At 37.3% G+C, this 21164-nt stretch overlaps 1 protein-coding gene across 1 annotated transcript in view; it reads left to right on the top strand.

Annotated features, from left to right (window-relative positions):
* LOC150089413 (ribosomal RNA processing protein 1 homolog B-like) overlaps positions 1-21164 on the top strand; it is a 141714-nt gene that overhangs the window by 30491 nt on the left and 90059 nt on the right. Inside the window, exons 3-5 of the mRNA XM_090389975.1 lie at positions 1646-1689; positions 9023-9073; positions 12789-12889. Of these exons, the coding sequence (XP_090246101.1) occupies positions 1646-1689; positions 9023-9073; positions 12789-12889 (196 nt within the window). The remainder of the gene's footprint in view (positions 1-1645; positions 1690-9022; positions 9074-12788; positions 12890-21164) is intronic.

Raw genomic sequence — 21164 nt, 5'->3', positions numbered from 1 at the left:
AGTTGCAATAATGTGTTTTAAAAACTCTTCCCCTTCTTGTCAGTAGTGTGCATTGTAATTTCTTAATGCTTTGCCTGCTGTTTGTCTGACAGCAAATGAGAGATCCATCAAGCAGCAACCTTTCATTTTTGTAATATCTCATTTAATATTGGGTGAACAGATGGTTTTGGTATTCCAGATTCATTGGCTATTTCAGCATAAGTCATGTCTTTCTTCCTCCAAAATGGTGATAATGATTGCCAACATGCTGTCCATAAATGTTCTCAGTGTACCTGAGTGTTGATTGTCTTCATTGCTGGTGTGAACTTGATGAACATAAAAGAAACCAATATGAAATCGTGCTACAATTTACTATTGATTCACAACACTTCCTGCAACAATTCATAAATTTGTGTTGGTGTTTTAACAGTGTAAAGTTTTAATTTTGATAAAAGATCTTTGATCTGAACTCTCTAAGCTGACCTAAAGCAATATCACCATCCATTTTTAATGTCTCTGCGCAAACATTCAGTGTAAGAGCTCTGTTTCAAGTGTACTAATGTTGAGATTAAACTTCAAATTATTTTCCTGATAAATGTCAGTCATGCAGTCATATGGAAGTGAGGAGCACATGCACAGTATGCCTTAATTTTGGAATAGACCTTTTTCAGGTGCATATTTGAAATTTTGTGATTTTCAGAATTAATTTTGTGTTTTGAAAATAAAGGTGTAAAACACAGCATGTTTTAAAATTAATTTTTTTTAAAACTTAAAGTGCATAGAACAAGTACTTCACTTTCAGTCTATTAAGAAAAGATGAAATATTGGCACTGTTTAAGTGGAATTCAAACATTTTCAGAAATTAAATAGAAAGTTGGCTTTTTATTAATCAGACCAATTAAGAGAGCAACATAAATGCTGCTATATTAATTTATAAAATAAGTAATTTTAATTTAGACACTTTTTGCTATAGTGTAGCCAATAATATAAGCAAAAAAAATTCTATTCTTGTATAACAAATATTTTTGTTATATTTTTTAACAAACTTGCACTTCATTTTTTACACTTCTTTATTTAAACTGCAGAGGGGAGCTGCCATGAAATGGTTTTGAGTTTAGTTTATTATGAGTGAGTGTCACCTTTCTCCTTTTTAATTTATTTTTATATTTTATTTTAATTTGATTGTTATGGTTTCTTGTAGTGGAGGTAACAGTATCACTCCTTTCCAAATATAACCCTAAATGTTGCATTAATTTGCTGCATTTAGTTCTGTCGTATAATTAGTGTTTTCATTTCTACAATGCTCTCGAAGGCATAAGCATGTTTGTCTTAGTAGTATATATATTTTTGTAATTTTTATTTTCATTCTGAAATGCTACTGTTATGCTGTGTTATTTTTTAAAATAAAACTTGAGTAAATAACCATTGTTTACTTCCAGTTTTTATTTTAAAGCTTGGTTTTGAGCGAGGGCCTAGTGGTCAACAATGCATCTCCCCTTTTATACATTGTAAAGCCTGATTTACATGGTTGTTAATTGTGAGGTCATCTAAGAATGCATCCCTTATATAAATTAGCGAGGGCTACCTGTATATATTTTTTTGGAAATTAATTGTTGTATGTACTGTAATATCCCTTCATGTGATTTTTTTTTTTTTATCTCTGCAGGAAAAGCTTCTAAGAGATACTGATGATGATTACTTCTTTCTTCAGTAAGTAACTTTCCAAATTGTTCATTCATTCACACTGAACCTTATGAGGGTAGTTTGAAAAGCTTGTAGCCTGAGTACAGAAGGGTATTGAGTTAAAAATTTTCACATTTGAAATATAACACTTCAAATACTAACCAAATTTCATGTAATTTCAGCAGCATCTTTTTTTAATTACAACTCTTGAAGTCAACAGAGTTATGTGAATGAGAAAAGATTGATAAAATCAGCCACCATGCAGTTATGCACTATTTGGAAAAAAAAGTGGGGGGGGGACTAATGAAAAAGGCAATTCATGAGGATATGGTTACAATATTGGAGGAGAATGCCCCTTCCTATTCCATGGTTAAGAAGTGGGCTACAGAAAGGAAAAAGTCCTTTAAGATAACCCACGCTATAGAAGATCTGCATTGTCCATCACCCCAGAAGTTGTTGACAGTATGCATGATCTGGGTGATGAGTGATCAATGAGCGATAGTTCGGTACATTGCCAGCATCTTGAGAATTTCTTCTGAATGTGTGTACTGCATAGTAACAGAAGTATTTGCTATGAAAAAAGTGTCAGCACAATCGGTCCCAAAGTTGTTGACAGCAGATCAAAAACACACAAGAGTTGTCAAGTCAAGTGAACATTTGCATTGTTTTCAAGCAGATCAAGCAAATTTCCTTGCAACGTTTGTAACCATGGATGAGATGTGGGTCCATCACTTTCAGACAGAAATAAAGGCGTAGTCAAACATTGGAAACACAACTCTTCTCCCCCCCTCCAAAGAAAGCCAAGTCAAATCTTTCTGTTGGCCTTAGTTTTTTGGAATGCTGATGGAGTGTTGCTACTGGATTACCTTCAGAAAGGCCAGTCACAGGGGCATATGCAGATCTTGAGAGGTATTTGCTTAAAATCATAAGAGACAAATGCTGAGAAAAACTCAGCAAACGAGGCTTGTTTCACCCGAACAATGCTCCTGCTCAAAAGTCTGTCATTGCCCTGACTACATTGCATTACTATATACAGTTTTGAAATATTGGACCATCTCCCATATTCACCAGATCCAGCACCATTGCACTTTCTCCTTTTCTCTAATTCGAAAAATACCTGGCTGGCATCCATTTTCCATCAACCATGACACCATTGCTACAGTTGATGCATTCCTGGAAGCTCAAGAGAAAACTTACTTCACAACTGGAATTAACACGTTGCAGCATCAGTGGCAAATACCAAACAGACTATATTTAAACGTGACGTTGCCAGTCTCTTCAAATAAACCCATCATACTTGGGCCACAAACTTTTCAGAACCCCTTGTAAAGTTACATTTACTGGCATATAAATTTATCCATATTTATGTAATATGTGTGCATATATACAGGGTGTCTCAAAAATATTGGTACAAATGTTTAGGCGAGGTAGGTAACATCTAAAGGACTGTGAATCGCATATGAAACCATAACCGGAAACATCACCATTAGTCGGTACACGGCGCTGTTCATCAGTTCGCCAGAGGGAAAATTTCTGGTTTACTAATTCAAGCAGTAGTTGCCACACGAAGAGCATGCATCGATATACGAACTGTGAGCTGGCAGGCATGCACGTAGTGTATGGATTAGCAGGGGGCAATGGACGAGCCGCTCAACGAATTTATGGAAAATGCTTCCCAGACGGACATGTACCGGACCACTGTTTCTTTGCACGTGTGCATAAAAATTTGTGCAATTATGGGTCATTTAGAGGTAACAGGAGTAGTGTGGGCAGAGCACATTTGACGTGAACTCCCGCCATTGAAGAAAGTGTTGAATGCTGTCCAGAATAATCCTACTACCAGCACATGTGCCATTGCCTCTGCCTTAGGAGTATCTGTTTGCAGTGTACAGCATGTCTGGCACGACGATTCCTTACACCCCTTTCATCTCCAAAGGGTTCAGTTACTGCTCCCCCAAGATCATCCTGCACGTGTGAGTGATTTCTCCAAGAAAGTGTTCAAGACTTGAATTTTCCAGCCTATGTTTTGTTCACTGATGAGGCTTATTTCACTCGGGAAGGCTTATTCAATCAGCACAATGCTCATGTGTGGGCTCACGACAACCCACACAGTGTGTGCCCCCCTGCAGCACAACATCACTTCGCAATAAATGTGTGGGCAGATATGGTCAGTGACTGCTTAGTCGGCCCATACTTGTTACCATCCCGCATGAACTCCGCTAAATATCGGATCTTTCTTGAACAAGTTCTATCAGGGTTACTTGACGATGTTCCAGCAAATGTGAGATGCAACATTTGGTTTCAACATGACGGGGCGCCTGCCCATTATGGAAGGTGTGTTCGTGACCATTTGAACAGGCGTTTTGGGCGTCAATGGATTGGCCGTGGTGGACCCGTTGCCTGGCCCCCATGCTCCCCTGATTTATCGAGCCTTGATTTCTTTTTGTGGGGGCCCTCAAATCTATCGTGTATGAATCTCCTGTGGAAACAGAAATGGATCTCGTGGCGAGACTCATCTGCGCTTCTGCTACTGTCAAAGGAACTCCAGGTGTGTTCGACTGTCTGCCAATCCATGCTGCGTCTGTGTCACAGATGCATCGCATCTCATGGTGGAACCTTCGAGCATCTGTTGTAACATCATGAAATATATTCATCTCGTACTCCATTGTTAATATTATGTCAAATAAATGTTTGCCACTAATTACTTTCTTATGTCATTTCTGCTTCTTGTGCCTCTGCTATTACTTTCCCGTGACGTTTCCGGTTATGGGTTCCTATGCGATTCACATTCCTTTAGATGTTACCTACCTCCCCTAAATGTTTGTACGAATATTTTTGAGACACCCTGTATATATATGTGCATGCACACACATTATTACCAAAATTATTATTACATTAAGCAGAATTATTTGCTTAATGGGATCATCTAAATTATATTGGTAATTAAGTAGAATTTCAGGGTTGTATGCAACCCAGCCATACTGGTGGAGGAAACATTCCTATAAATCACTGTGAATATTAAGATCAAAGCTGTTTGGGAGAAAGGGTTAGTAGATTATTGTTATGGAAAAATCAAAGCAGATATTTATGATCAATAAGAATTAATGTCATAAATTTAATATGTGTAATAATGTAATATGTTATTGTAGTATTACATATAAATATTTTAAATTTTTGTAATAATGTAAATTTGTTAGAAATGATACAATGTAGCCACTTTATCAGATATACCTGCTTCTTTGATGAAATGATGTGCTTCTCCAATGACATCATTATGGGTTCATACTACTTAATATAAAGCAGATAGGCAGACAGTGGGATGCTATATATATGTGCAATTCAGTGTGAGAATGGGCAAGATGAAAGATTTATGTGACTTTGTCATGGTAATCAATGCCGGATATGTCAGTATGAGTATCTCAGAAATTGAAACCTTGCTGGGATTTTCACTTATAATTGTGTGTCAGGTGCATTGAGATTGATCCAATAAGCATATAACATCCAGCCAGTGGCAGTCCTGTGAATGGAAGCAGCTTGTTGTTGAAAGAGGCTGTAAAGAATTGTACAGAGTAAGAGAAAGACTACAGTCAGTCAAATAACAACCCAGTACAACAGTGGTAACTAAAGAGGCATTTCAAAATACTTAACTCATTCTACCTTGTCATGGATTGGGTATAGCAGTTGATGAACAAACTGGATTCCACTCCTGTCAGCAAAAAACAAGCAGGTATGGTTACTGTGGGCTCAGAAAAGTAAACTTTTGAATAGTGGAGGATTTGATAAAACTTTCTGCTTGGTTTGACAAATCGTGGATTTTACTGTTTCACAAGATTGGAGGACCAGAACATGTGAAAACAGCATGAGTACATCCTACCAAGTGTCAAAAATGCAGGTTGGTAATTTGGTGATGGCTGTGTAATGGTGTGGGGAGTGTTTCACTTTGAGGCCCCTTGGTACCAGTGAAGCAACATTTCAGTGCCACACATCCAGAAATTGTTTCCAACCAGATACAGACCTTCATGGCTGGAGTGTATCCAACTGAGGATGACTTCTTCGAACAGTATAATTTGCCATGGTACAAGGCCAGAGGTGTACCGAGCTGAGTCTAGGAGCATGACAATGAATTCAGTCTACAGAAGTGATCTCCTCGGTTAACAGATTTCAATCTAATTGAAAACTTGTGGTTGTGAGGTGGGATGAGCTGTTAAGAGTATAGATCTGCAACCATTCAATTTGTAACAACTGTAGGAAGCAATTGAGGCAGCATCCCTCATTGACAACTTGTTGACTCCATGGCATGAAGAATCCAGATTCTGAGATCTGGAGGGAACCACTTGCTGTTATATGGGTGTACCTAATAAATATGGCCATTATGTGTATTTAAATATGTAGTAATATATGGTCGAAGAAGCAAAGGAATAAGAATATCAATGGGTAAAAAGCTTTTTAGAAGCAAAGAAGAATATGTGCTATATTAGAAACAGGTTAAAGGTAAAGATTAGTACTGTGTCTGGTATGGAGTGTGATACTTTATAGAACAGAGATATAATGATAAGAATGGAAGATATTAGAAGATTGGAAAGTTTTGAGATGTGGTTATGGAGAAGGATGATGGAAAAAAATAAAGATGGGTTAGCATTAGTTGAGTCATACGATGCAAGAAAGCAAGCTCATTCTGCATCAGCCAAAAAAAAAACACTCCCATTTCACTCCTCTGTTTGTTCCAAATACCTGTCCAGCTCAGCCTTAAATTTATTTAGGCTATCAATTTCCCCAACAAAGGATGGAAGTCTGTTCCACCAACCAATCACCCGCTGGCTAAAGGCAAACTTCCACACATCTATCCTACATCTCTCTTTCCTCAATTTGAATTTATGCCCTCTCGGGTGATTATTCTGAGCAAGAGGAAGAATCCCATCAGCATTGAGCATGCTCAAACCATTCAACGCTTTATACACCTCTATCAGATCACCTCACCAGTGCCTAGTCTCCGGACACTGTAATTTGCAAAACTTGAGCCTTTCTTCGTAAGAGCAACCCTTTGTTCCATTCACTAATCTTGTTGCCCTTCTCTGTGCTCGTTCCAGCAGCTCTACATCTTCTTGAAATGAGGCCTCCAGACCTGTATACAGTACTCAAGGTGTGGCCTGACCATTGCCTTATACAATGGAATAATCACCTCCTTATCCCTGCTAGAAAAATTCCTGTATATCATTGACAAGACACCATGAGCTACTCTTGCAGCCCGTCTGCACTGCTCAGAGCATTTCATATCTGCCTGCACAATTACCCCCAGGTCCTTTTCAATCTACCACTGTCAGTGTAGTACCACAGAGTTGATACAATGCTCTGGGGTTGCTGTTTCCCATATTTACATTTGTCAATGTTAAACTTCATTTGCCACCTCTCAGCCCATCTGCTCAACACCTTCCCAGATCCTGTTGCAGCAGCATAGTGTCAGTAGTGTCCTTAACAACCCTGCCAACTTTGTATCGTCTGCAAACTTGGACATTAAGCTTGATATACCATCATCAATATTATTTATAAATACAGAAAGCAATAATGGACCCAACACTGAACCCTGAGAGAGTCCACAATGAGCAGTGTCCATTGATTACCACTCTCTGTCTTCTCCCTCTCAACCACCCCTTTATCCATAGCAGCAATTTGTCTCCAATGCCACACTACTCCAATTTGTGCAGCAGTCTTCCATGTGCAACAGTATCAAAAGCCTTTCTAAGATCGAAATATATAATATCAAAGTTATTCCCTGCATGCAGTTCTTTTGTGACTGCATCATAGTATCCAATCAAATTGGTCAGGCAAGACATTCCCTTAACAAAATCATGCTGTGTCCGAGCTATAACTGAAGTCTTGTCTAGATGATCCTGCAGTGCTTCTTTAACCAGTGCCTCCATTAATTTTCCTGGTCTATAATTACTTGTGTCAGCCTTTGATTCCCCTTTGTGAATTGGGATCACATTTGCACATCTCCAGTCTATGGGTACCTCCCCTGAGTCCAAGGAAGCTCTCATAATTATGGCTAAGGGTTTGCTTACTTCCTTTGCTACCTCCTTTAATATAACTGGATAAATCCCATCCACCCCAGGTGCCTTTCTTGTGTTTATCTTCAATTTCTCCTCCACTTTACTCTCAGTTATTACAAAATTATCTAGCTTACTGCCAGAGTTGAATACACATCTGGCATTCCTTGCTGAGTAACTCCTCATGTGTGAATGTCGATGCAAAATATTCATTTAGTTTGTTAGCTACCCGAGCAGGATCATCAACAGTTGAACCATCGATATCAAGTGGACCAATCTGATTCATCCCCTTTCTTCTAGGGTTTACATAAGTAAAGAACTCTTTGCTGTTTTTCTTTGCATCCTTTGCCAAATATTTCTCGTAATCTGCCTTCGCCTGCCTAACCTCCTTTGTAACTTGGTTACAGATCAACTTATATCTGTCATAGGCTTTTTTGTCGCATGTTAATTTATATGTATCCCATGCATTTTTCTTCTCTGCCAATGTCTCATTAGTTCAACTGACATCCATTTAGGCCTAAACCTTGAACAATATTTTTTATTAGTTATGTAAAGCCTAGTAGCTTTCAAGATAAGTTCTTTGAATATCTCATTTTGAATTTGCTGTTGGTTACATCATCAGTTGGTCCCACTGTATAGAATTTAAATATTGTCTCAGACCATCATAGTCGCCTTTACGAAAGCAAAAACCCTTCCCTTTACCCCTAATGGTAATTACCTCTTTGTGTTAATCCCACTTCAGCACACTGATCACTGCCACCTAGTGGTTCCTTTATCTGCAGAATCACTTCATGCATTAAGAATTATCTGGGTGAAAGACGGGCTTGTCCGTTACTAGGCAGGTATCCCATGATTTCTATCCACGCAGTGTACAAGATAATAAATGGCGTCACCATAGAATATAAAGTTCATGATTTTACAGAAAGATTAATTCCAATTATGTCATCTCAAGACCGAAATTTTCAATATTTTTCCTTGAGCCCGAGGATGTCGAAAGAGCAAAACAAGTTGATTGAACTTTCATGCAGATCTTTCAGATGACTTGATCTGCTTTGGATAGCACGCACCTTGCTATGCAAACAAATTCGAAGCAGACTGATTTATTAAATTGACTTTTATGTTTACTTTGCTTGTTAATTTTAATTTACATTATTAGGGATCGTGAAATGCTAAAGTTCCACAAAAAAGTAGCTTCCATTTATAGATTTTGATGATATGGAATTTAATTGGACATTTTAAAATTAAATACTCTTGTTAAGTTATTTTGATTTTAAATTCACTGCTGTTATTATATAGGCATCATACCTTTCTTTTAGTGGTCCATCAAGTTCAAGGACATTGACCTTTCAGTCAGAAAAAATTAAACAGTAAGTACTTGTTTTTTTCTGTACTTTTGGAAATTGAACATTTTTGATTATTTAAAAATGTTTAAATATATAATAGTTTTATTTAATTTTATTGTTAAGTATGAGTAAAGAATAGTATAGTACAGTTAAGATATTTTGTCATAAGTTTTAATACAAAAATATGTTAGTAGTATTGTATTTAGTATTTTGGTATTTAGTATTTTAATTTCTGATGGCATCCTTACTCTTACTCAGGCAACACGTGTAAGGGATAATAAATTTAAATTGAGGAAGAATGGTTGTAGATTGCATCTCTATTACACATATGATCATGTATCTCTATAAGGAATTTCTCTGATTTATAATCTGTCTTGGCATATGCACTTCACAAATATTGTTTCCTCTGCATCAAAAAACTGGGGTTTTTTTTGCTCTTGGCAATACTTTTCTTCTAAACAGCTGCTCATTCTGTACAAATCTCAAATCTTCCCTGCCCTAGAATATTCTTCCCACATCTGGGGCAGTGCTCCCATAGGTTTTCTCAATCTTTTAGATTCCATTCAAAAGATAGCAGTTAGGTTAATTAATAACCCATCTCTTACAAAGTCTCTCCACTCCCTATCTCATGAGCATTCTATTTCTACTGCATGCCTTTTCTATAGATACTTCCATGGGTGCTGTTCTTCTGAATTGGCTTTTATAATTCCCCCTTCACTTCCAAACCAGTCCAAAGACATTCAGCAACGAGTCAATGCCCACTTACTGTCCAACATCAAACTCACAAAACCAACTTTGTTTCTTCCTCATTTATCCCTTTAACTTCTGTTGTCTGAAACAACTTCCCTTCACACATCTGTATCAGCAAAACAGGTATCGTTTTCATCTTCTGGACCTTCAGCCCAACTCATAGTACTGAGTACTATAGGTTCTAATACCTTTTGTGTTTTGGATTAAAAAAAAATACAAATTTGGCTTCAGACAGCTAGTGGATTGTTGGAACTAAACTTTTATTTTGTGTTCTTGAAGTGGTTAGGTTGAATAAATTCAGTGAAGAACTGGAGAGATTGTTAGAGGGGATGGAAAATTGGTTTGGACAGTTTTTTTTTTTTTTTACGCTTCTTTTTTTTTTTTTTTTTGGCTGCTGCTGTATAAGTTTTTCTTGCATCATTTTCCACTACTAGTACTAATACTAAATTCTGTTGTTCTGATATTATTAGTGTCTGATACACACAATCATTTCATTTGGTGTCCAGAAACATCTGCTTAGGAAAAATAAACTTAATGCCAAGTATGACCCTCCCCAGTCTTTAATGAGATCAGTAACCTTATTTATAACACATTTGTCAAAGATTTTGGTGTATGAAGAGTGACCAGTGGACCAAACTACATAAAGCAGGCCCATACTATGACACTCCCCATTACCAAATTTCATTGTTGATGGAAAACAATTTAGGTGAAACTATTCTTGATGTATATATCACGCTCGGGCACATCCATCTGGTCGCCTTGAGTGTAGTATGATTTGTAACTTTACATCATGTTATGTCATGTCACTACTGTAATGTTCAATGTTTCTATTCTTTGTCCCAGGATAGGTGGTGATTTGCATTGCTAAAAAAGAGCTTTGATTATTCACAGCTGCACAACCATTGTAGCTGATTCTGTGAAGTGTTTTTCTAGTGGTGGCCATCGATCCACTCTTATTTCAGTTCTGCCAGCTGTCTCTTGAGGTTATTTTGTCCTACTATCCATTTCAACTATCATCATGCTCTGGGAAACAATGATAGGATGGAAATGGCTTGTGATGAGTAGTCATGCATTACCCTCTGTCTTCCACTTGTGTACCATGCTTTCAGCAGTTGATTTTGAGAGTATCATTCTTTCTGCTATCTGGAAAACAATGTGTGCTGTATGAAAACCTATCATCTTATGAAAGTATGCAGTCATTGAGTGTGCATGCCTTTCACATCCTACTTTCAACTCGTGCTGTAATATGACCTAGAATTGGCCATTACTTTCGAGGGGGTGAGGTGTCCTAATACTTGTTGTAAGATTATGTATCTAGATATGACCAAAGTCATTTAAACACATTAAATAGGATTGTAATTCCATAACCTACTACCACCTTTGGTCTGTATGACAGCTTCCACCTTCTGGGTATTTTTTTCTACAAACTTCTGGTAGCTGTCAACTGGAATTCACCTCCACTCCTCCTGTAAAGCAACTGCCAGAGCTGGTTTGGAAGAAGGCTATTTTGGTTATTATTATTCTAAGTATGGACAGGCAGTGCAAAGCCTGCATCGACATTAGGGGTGGCCATATCTCCTACTGAGGACCACCTCTACCCTTTGTTCCATCTTTAGCAGTGATGCATCTGCATCATGGCAGACAGTGCTATGTTGCCATTTTTGAATAAAGTCTCTCTCTGTACCATTTATTGCTTTGGTATGCTTTTCCCATATCCAGGCCACTCCTATGAGAAGCTACAGGTGAAAATCTGACTGGTCCTTAAATCTTGCACACCAGTGTATCATACCATTTTGTAAGACAAGTGATATCACATAGCCTGACTGGACCTAGATTTTAACTTTAATATTTGAAATATGTATTTGATGTTTTGCATAAGATTGCAATGCTTTTGAAATTTATTTCTTAATTTTTTAATAATCGCTGAAAATTGTCAATTTTTTTTTCCTACTAAAACTATTAGCTTTATTGGAAAAAAAATATATATTAATTATACTTGCATTTTTAGAAAAATGCAACAGTTAATCTCTGCCATAAGTTCATAGAGGCATTACTTGTACAAAACTTCAGCATTCCTTCAATACAAGAAATTAAACCAATATTTACACAAAAATTTGAAATTAATATATTGTAATGAAAAAAAAATAATAAATTTCTATTAATTTTGCTTGTATATGTATTGATTATTATGAATGTGAAATGATTCGTATCCTTTTTTTTTTGCAAGGTTCTTGTGATATTCACTACATGAATTCTGCATGACTGAATACAAAAAAAATGACATATCAATTTGTGACCATCTTTTAGTTTTAATTTTTTTTATGAATAGACTTCTTTGAATAGTGTCGCCATATGTATTATTACTGAGAAATGTCATTTGATGCTTGCTAATAAATTTATTAGGAAAAGAAAAAATCAATGATCAGTATTTAGTATTCTGGCTGATATATGTAACATCCAACTATGTCAGTACTGCTCCTCCCTTTTATAGAATTGTGAAATATGATGATGAAGCATCTTCTGTTGAAATTTCTCATATTTTTCATAATAATATCTAAATAGGCAAGTGGTGAACTTTGAAAAGCTTTTCGATAGTGGAAAACATGCCATTATGTTAAACTGTTGTTTTACTACACAGTGAAACATACTTGACTAGACACAATAGTATAACATAAACAATATCAAGTAGCCTCACAGGCCACTTCAGCTTATGCAAAGTGAACAGCAATATAAATGGAAAAAAAATAAGCAGAACATACAAACTGAAAGACCCTATTCAGAAGGTACAAAAAGGAACAACTACTAATCCACAACCAGTGCATCACCAGGATTAAATATTTTCCTGCATGGCCTGTCAAGTGACATGATGCTACTGCTGGGTTAAAATAGGTGATATTTCACTTCCTCGCTATAATAATTTAAATAAAATTTTAATTTGTTGCAATTATTATTTTATTTTATTGTTTTTTTTTTTTTTTTTTTCTTGAAGGGTTCAAATTCAAGTTGGTGAAGTGTCTAATCTAATGAGAGATAATATTGGTAAGGTAGCAGAACGAGTAACAAAGTTAGAAGATTTAGAAGACAGATCAGGTAAGTGGAGAGTGAAATTGGATGTGATATGTTAGGAAGAATGTACTGAAAGATTACACTTCATGTTCTTTGTATAAGAATACAGTGAAAGATGATTTCAATGCATTTTTATACAAAGATCTATGAAGTGTAATCTGAAACCTCTATGATTGTATTATTAAAAAATATAGTCACTATGTGCTCCATACCATTACCCTTGGGACTTGAGTCCAGCAATTTTGGCACTGTTAGATGCATTTCCAGAGCCCCTGTTTTTTGAATTCATTATGTTCTGTGATTTTAACTTGATCTCTGAAGCATCATAATCTCCTCCATTGAGGTGCATAAAGTTCAATATTGGAAACATGAAGGAAATGCAAACAGGCTAGATAAGCAGAATAGAGATGATGCAGGACCAGAGCCATGTTACACTATTCAGAAATTGTCACATATTCAAAAACATGCGACACTGTATGCTTACATATGCAGAGTTGTGGATAGCCACTGATGCTTCTTGACCCTAAACGCTAAGTCTAATTGCATTGACACTAATGCTAGAAGCATAGTAAATAATTTTGATGAATTTGAAGTACTGGTAGTCACCAAATGCAGACATTGTAGGGATTTTGGAAATGTGGTGTCACTCAGACACAAGGGATGCAGAATTTCAATATGGGAAGTACAATGTGTACAGAAAGGACATGGTGTTGTAGTGTTTCTTGTCAAGTGGCACAGGGTCTCCTCAAATCTGTGTTGCAATACAAACTCTGTAAAGGCCAGAGTGTGAGTGGTTGTGTAGTCTGCATAGTGCAGTGTTAGGTTGCAGTGATACGTTGGTCCTCCAGTCCTTTAGCTGCAGGGGGCCTTTAGTGGGACCCCTGTTGCCCATCCACCACCGTGAGGATGTAGGCCAGGTGTAGGGTGAAGATGCTGGTGGAATGAACCCTGGACATTGGTGGATCTTGCCAGGGAGGGCCCAAAACAAAAAAAAACACAACTCTGCAAGTTTTTATTGGAAAGGGATTGCAGAGACGATATTTGAGTGTTAGGGGAGGAAAAAGGGATGAAGATAAGGAAGGCAGATGATAGGAAGACTTTCAACCTGGAAATTGGAAGTCAAAGGGATAGAGGGAGGATCTCGGAAGAAAGCCATCCTACACAGGGGACTGTTAAGAGCAGAAAAAAGGGTTGAGGTAGTGGAGTCCACCAGTTAAAGTTTGGGTTCAGGAGGTGGGGGAAGGATACTGGTATTAAGGGGAAGTTAAATAGATGTGATAGGAGTTACTGGTAGCAGTATTTCATTTCTTCTTTCTTTGTTTATTTCTCTTTCCTCTCTTTCTTTAAACTAATGCTTTTTCTTCCTCTGCATACCTTACACTGTTATGGTGCATTTAATATTACGACATAGTTTAAGGCTAAAGCCTCGTGTTATGTAAAGATTTTAACTAATGTAATTTAGTGCAATTGTATCATTTCAGTACATAGCCAACTACTTAAATAGTTATAAATTGGCATCATTAAGTATATCTCATATTGTGAATACCTTCGCAACAAGTCGCCATGATATTGCACTACCTCGAATAAGTAATACTTCACCATAGAGAAGACTATTGTTATTTATTCTCAGTGGATACTATCACCCATATGGCACTGTTTCGGAGCTTATTTGCTCTTCATCAGTGAGTGGGCAGGTACCCTGGTGTTACAGTGATGACAACCCAGTTGCGAAGTATAAATCCACAATATGAAAGATGCCTGATGGTGTGGAGTAATTTAGATTACGATATAGTTTAGGGCTAAAGCCTCAGTTTATTTAAAGAGTTTAACTAATGTACAAGTTAGTGCAATTGCATCATTTCAGTACATAGCCAACTACTTAAAAAGTTATAAATTGGCATCAATAAGTATATCTCATGACAACCCAGTTGTGAAATATAATGATGCCAAATTATAACTATTTAAGTTATAATCCTCCCTAGACTGTGATTCCTATAATTGCATCCTTCTTATTATCAATTGTCTAACAACTGATTGTACACTGAGTGGACAGAAATCATGGGGTACCTACCTAGTAACAGGTAGGCCCACCTTTCACCCGGATAAGGGCAGTCACATGGCAAGGTATTGAGTCCACTAGTTCACAAAAGCGTTCCCCAGGTATTTCCATCCATGCTTGCTGCACTGCTGTCCATAATTCCATTGCATTCCTGGGTGGAGGATCCAAAGCTCGAATGGACCTTTCCACAGCATCTCAAAGATGCTCCACAGGGTTCATGTCTGGTGAACGAGGAGGCCATTCCATGGTGGTAAAATCTCGAAATGCTCTTCAAATCACATTCTAGTCATCAGGGCTCTGTTGGGGGAGGTGCATTGTCCTGTGGGTGCACAATAATGAAGGGAATGCAGATGGTGTGCAAGGATGGACATGTAACCTGGACCATTTATTGATGTGTCTAGATGTACCAGAGGTCTCAACGTGTGCCAGTTGAACATGCCTCAGACCATTACCGACTGTCCACCTGCCTGAACAGTTCCTTGTTGATATGACAGGTGCATAGCTTTGTACAGTTTCTGCTGGATATGCACCCTCCCATCCACTTGAAATAACCTGAAATAAATAATTATGGAAACAGAACTCATTGGACCAGGAAATCCATTTCCAATCATCCAAGGTCCAGTGCTGATGCTCTTTCACCCAGTTGAGGCGTAGAGTTCTGTGTCATGGTGTTAGTAATGGGACTATGGTGGGTCGGATGCTGTTGCTCTCTGGTTGACTGAACAGTGTGATAGACATTAATGGCCACTTTCATCCAACACCTTTCTCCGCCCATAACACTGTCCATGGGAGATATTATTCTGGAAATGGTGTATTCCTGATATGCTTCTGTTATTGTCGAACAGGGATAGTGCAATTTCTGTACAATCTTCACAATGGAGTGACCCATGCATTGGGCGCCCGCTATCACCCCTCTTTCAAGGTCGATTAACTCACAGCATTTATGCATACTGACCAAATTACTGTCTATTTGAATGTAGTGTACCTATATACCTGCCAAGTGGTAGGTTTTTCCACTAGTGAGAGGGGTGAAAGCATCGCATTGCCCAGGAACCAGGTATCACATGAATTCTGTCCTTTCAGTGTACTTCTATCTTATTATTATTTCACACTAAAAAAAAAAAAAAAATTATGATCAATAATCTGTAATAGTACCACAAATAAGGTCAGAGAGGTCAAGGCTGCATATGAGAAAGCATTGGCTAAGAGAGCAAAGAATGGGGAGAAGGAATTTTTCATGTATGTGAATACAAGAATGTAAAAAGTGAATCAGATTAGGCATGGAAATGTCTTAGACAACCCAGCTGATGTTGTGGATAAATTGAGCAGGTATTTGTGTTTGTCTTTACTGCTGAAAGACTCTTTAGGCTGAGCAGTCTGTCTGAGTTGAGGCTGAGCCATGTGAAATGAATGTCATTGTAATTATGGATGCTTGTTTATTAGAAAAACTTGAGCATAAAGGCAAGTGAGGCTCCCAGAGTTGAAGCCATATACCCTGTAGTTTTGAGGGAGAGATTGGGATTAATTATGCAGCCATCGTTGGACTCAGGTGAGATTCCTTTGGATTGGAGAAGTGCCAGTGTATTGCCAATACATAAAAGCAGTTTTAAGAGTGAAGTTGGTAACTACAGACCTGTTAGTCTGACTTCAGTAGTAAGAAAAAGCAGAAAAAGAGTGCAATACAGAAACATTTAGATATATATGGCATTCTGAAGGACACACACAATATTGCTTTGTCAAAGGTAAATCATGCTTAACTAACTTAGTAAGCTATTTTGACGCAGTTACTCATGAGCTAGATTTAAGGAATAATGTCGAAATAGTTTTAGTTTTTAGTAAAGCATTTGACTCAGTCCCACACAAGAGTTGCTGTATAAGCTTGAACAGATTGGGATTACTGATAAGATCCTAAGATGGATTGCTGGGTGGCTGCAGGGCAGAAGGCAGAGGGTTGTGATTAATGGATATTCTTCAGATTATCCATTAATCACATCAGGAGTAACGTCAGGAGTGGATCCCTCAAGGATCAGTTCTTGGACCATTGTTTCTCATTTTCATAAATGAGATTGACAAAGTGATAGAAGGCATGACATCAAAATTTGCAGATGGTATAATGATGGGCAGAGTCATTAATGATCAGTGCCAAGCAGCACTCCTTCAGGATGACTTGAACAGACTTTAAAGTTTGTCAGAGAAGTGGCAGCTATGTTTTAATGCTGCTAAATGCAAGATCTTCCACTTGGTGGAGTTGAATTAAAAATAGTGGAGGAGGAAAGTGATCTGGGAGTTATAATACAGGCAAATATGTTTTCTGAACAGTGTAAACAGTCAGCCAGGTAAGGCCATGGTGCCCTATCAATGATTTATCGAATGCTATCCTGTAAAGATAGGGAGATCATTATCCCACTGTATAAGGCAAATGTAAGACCACATTTGGAATACTGTTCAAGTATGGAGACCTCATCTGAAGAAAGATATCGAGCTTCTTTAAAGGGTCCAAAGACAGGCAACTCGAATGGTGAAATCGGCAAAAGGACGACCGACGACCGTATAAGGAAAGACTCCAATTATGTGGGCTACAGAGCAGCTTGTCAACCAGGCACATCAGAGGTGATCTGATTGAGGTTTATAAGGCTCTGAGAGTGATTTATAAAATGAATGAAGGTGGAATTTTCATTGTTGAATTATGGTTGACCACCCAGAATTTTAATTTATAGTAAACTGGTGGAATATGTTAGAAGTTTATAATATCTGGGGGTTGTCCTAGATGATAAACTGAATTTTATAACTTATGTTGAGTGGCTGAGAGATAAAGTAACAGTTTTTAGTGCAGTGGTAATTAGAAAAGCACAGGAGGCAAATTGAGGATTAAATAAGAAAACATTGAATTTGTGTTATAAAGCAGTGTTCTTGCCAATAGTAACGTATGCTGAGCTGTTAGTATTTTAAATATTGATACTCCTCCTGTTCTAAACAATTCCAGAACTAGGGGTCATAAATTCAAATTACAGGGCTTGAGGTTTAGATTAGATTGTAGGAAGTTTTCTTTTAGTCATTGATGGCTGGAACAAGTTGCCCTTGCAGTTAGTTGAGGTTGACAGTTTGAATAAATTCAGAGGTCTACTGGATATATATATGTGTGAGGAGGGAAGCATACAATTTTAATGTCCTCTTCCAATGCCTAATACTGCCAGAAAATTCTCTCACTTACAACAAAATCTTCCCTTTCATACATACCTTTAAGGGAACTTCTGTGGGCAGGAGCAGCAGTGCAGAGCACATGCTTCTTGATTAGACCGGGGTTCAAGCCCGTGACCACCAAATACAGAAGATTGAGAAAGGTCAGGGAATGACCACCGCATATCTCCGGAGCAATATGGCCTTAGTTGCTAATGCTCCTAAAAACCAAATAACAACAACAACATACCTTTAATTACTCCTTTATCAGATATTCTCTTTTACAACACTTTTAACCCTCTTATCTTCTATTCTTAACCCAATAGCCTACTTAAATGCCCTCCCCCTAACATCATGTGTAACTCTAACAAGAATGAGAAAAATCATCGCTTACATTAATCAAAGCTGCTAATTCATTCTATTTCATCCTGAAATAGAATTCTGTTTCTTCCATACCACACGATTTCTGCTATTGCAGTCTGCCATCTCAATTAGCTCAATGCTCCAGAGTGTGATTCTTGGTGGCTTGGCTGCCACTTTGTCAGCATCTTTAAGTGTCCTGCTGTATCCCATTCAGGTAGCACTTCACAGTACTTCATTAAGCAATACCCCATTTCAGGAAAAAAGGACCTTTTCCTTACATATTCTCCTATGGCACACATCTTCAAATCTCTTTTTCCCTTTACTCTTTCCAGTGCATAACTCTGCATTGCTATTTGACACATCTTCTCTCACGTATTGTGAGAAAAGATGTGTCAAATAGCAATACAGAATTCTTTAACTCTGTTTTTTTTTATTCTTTTTCACAACTCTCTACTATATATTCAGTGCGCCATAATACTCATAATCCCTTTCACAAAACTCATAATACTCTTTCCAGTAAAATTATTCACTCACAGCTTCTCTGTCATTCAGATTTCCCACAATGCTCTCCCGCTCCTTTTACAAAAACTTTCGAATTTTCTCCACCTTCTTTCACCCCACCTACAGCTACAATTCTTCCAATCTGCATCCTATTACAAATTTTCCACCTTTCTTATTCGTTTGCATAATATTATCCATTTACCCCTATTTACTACTTTCTCGATTATTTCTCACAGAAATAATAGCATACTTTGTTTTTGCCACCTATTGTGTTGATGTGATAGTCACAGTATTCCATCTGCCACTAACTTCAGCTACAAGGCTCTTTCTTTGATGTCCCATCCTCCCTTTTTTTTTTTCACTCCAGTCTCTGTCTTCACCCCATTTCCTTGTTTACAGGCTAATCCCAGGTCTGACACATCTATGCTATCTACTTCTAAAAAGCTCATCCTCCATCTGTATGTGTAATTTCCCACCATCAGAAGTAAACATGTTTATGCATTATGTGCCTGCTCGTGGCTCTCAAGCCTTGTTTCCAGGCTATAAAACCATATTATATATCTATAGAGAATTTTGTTTGTGGCCCTTACATTTGTCTTTTATGTTTATAGCCTATTGGAAGTATATTCATAAAATTTAAAATAAAAATAAAAGGTTATCACAAACTTAAATGTAAAATCTGGATCTTACAGACAAAGGAAGAGTTTTAATAATTAGGGAAATTATGATGGACTTAGGCACTATTTGAATTAAATTCAATTGGAATAGTTGGTTAATGTAATAAGTGCAAATACTAAGTAGGAAATGTTCAAAGAAACAATTCAAGTTGCTATTTACCTTTTTTGAATAATTTAAATTATTGTTGTTCCAGGCATAAACTAATATTGGTGATCACTCAGCTTATGAAGTCAGTAACAGAAAAGAAAATATTCATGTCATGAATATAAATTATTGAGTGAAACTGAAATCATGTCAAGTATAAATTAATTTTACATAATAAAATTAATAGGGGAGTAAAAAATTCTAAAAGAGACGAGATGTTGGCAAAGAGGGCAATAAAGAATTTTTTGCATATGTGAACACTAGATAGAAGAGACTGAATTATATCGATCCACTACGGCAGCGGTCCCCAAACTACTGAGATTTGCGGACCCCCTTCAAAAATCAAAACAAGTTTGCGGACCCCATAAAAAAATCTGCACTGGTAGCACAGTGATATCATCACTATCCTCCCCACACCGGGTGGAAAAGGCGTGGGTTCGAATCCTGAAGATGACACGTGAAACTTTCATGGGCTTTATTCACTTCTTGGCTGAGTTAGTCGGTCTCGGGCATAGATAGCAAGGTTCCCCTTCCCCCTTAAAAAACTGAGATTTTTCATCCAGAAAAACACAGATCGTTCATAGAACACCTACAATTACGAGACTTAAGACACACAGCACGGCATATGAATTTAAATATTCGGGTAGCCTAATAGTTTGGTTTTGATGTGAAAACATCTATGGCAGCACTGGAGTGAAACTGATTGGTAACGAAATTTCCTTACAAAAATTATGCAATTGATTGTTAATGAAATTTTTTTACAGAAATGACAATTGATTGGTAACGAAATTTTTTACGGAAATGATGCGATTTACATCACTTCCTATTAGGTGGCTGTTAGATTCTAAATGATGTCACTTCCTAAATGCCACTAGCAATGCTAACTCAGTCACTAACGTTGATTCAGTAGAGTAAGTAGTTGATTCAGTAGAGTAAGTTCATACTAAGATATGGAAATGTCACTTCCTAAATGACACCAACTCAGTCACCAATGTTGATTTGGTAGCATAAGCAGCAGGTTGTAATATTATGCAAGAATAAAAGCTTCATAGCCACTAAAGAAGCCTCTTGTGTCGAAAAGGAACAAGTTCCAAAACATAGAGAACAAAAAAAAACATGCAGACTTTAATAAAATCTGCTTCTCAAGATTTTGATCAACATCAACTTTCTAAGTAGTGTAAGTAAGTTTTGATCAAACTGTTCAAAAGTTTAAACGGTTTTACTCTAGTGCCACCATAGATGTTTTCACATAAAATAAAACATCTTTCATGCATACAGGGTACACACACTGCTTTTTTTTTTGACCCCTTCAAAAAACGTTTTCAGACCCATATGCGAGAGTACACGTGAACAGGTGAAGTTTTTAGTGGCTCCAGC

The sequence above is a fragment of the Mastigoproctus giganteus genome, chromosome 2 (assembly GCF_048544385.1).
Source record: "Mastigoproctus giganteus isolate SK-2022 chromosome 2, ASM4854438v1, whole genome shotgun sequence".
Taxonomy (NCBI): domain Eukaryota; kingdom Metazoa; phylum Arthropoda; class Arachnida; order Uropygi; family Thelyphonidae; genus Mastigoproctus; species Mastigoproctus giganteus.
This window is presented reverse-complemented; position numbering and strand designations above follow the sequence as displayed.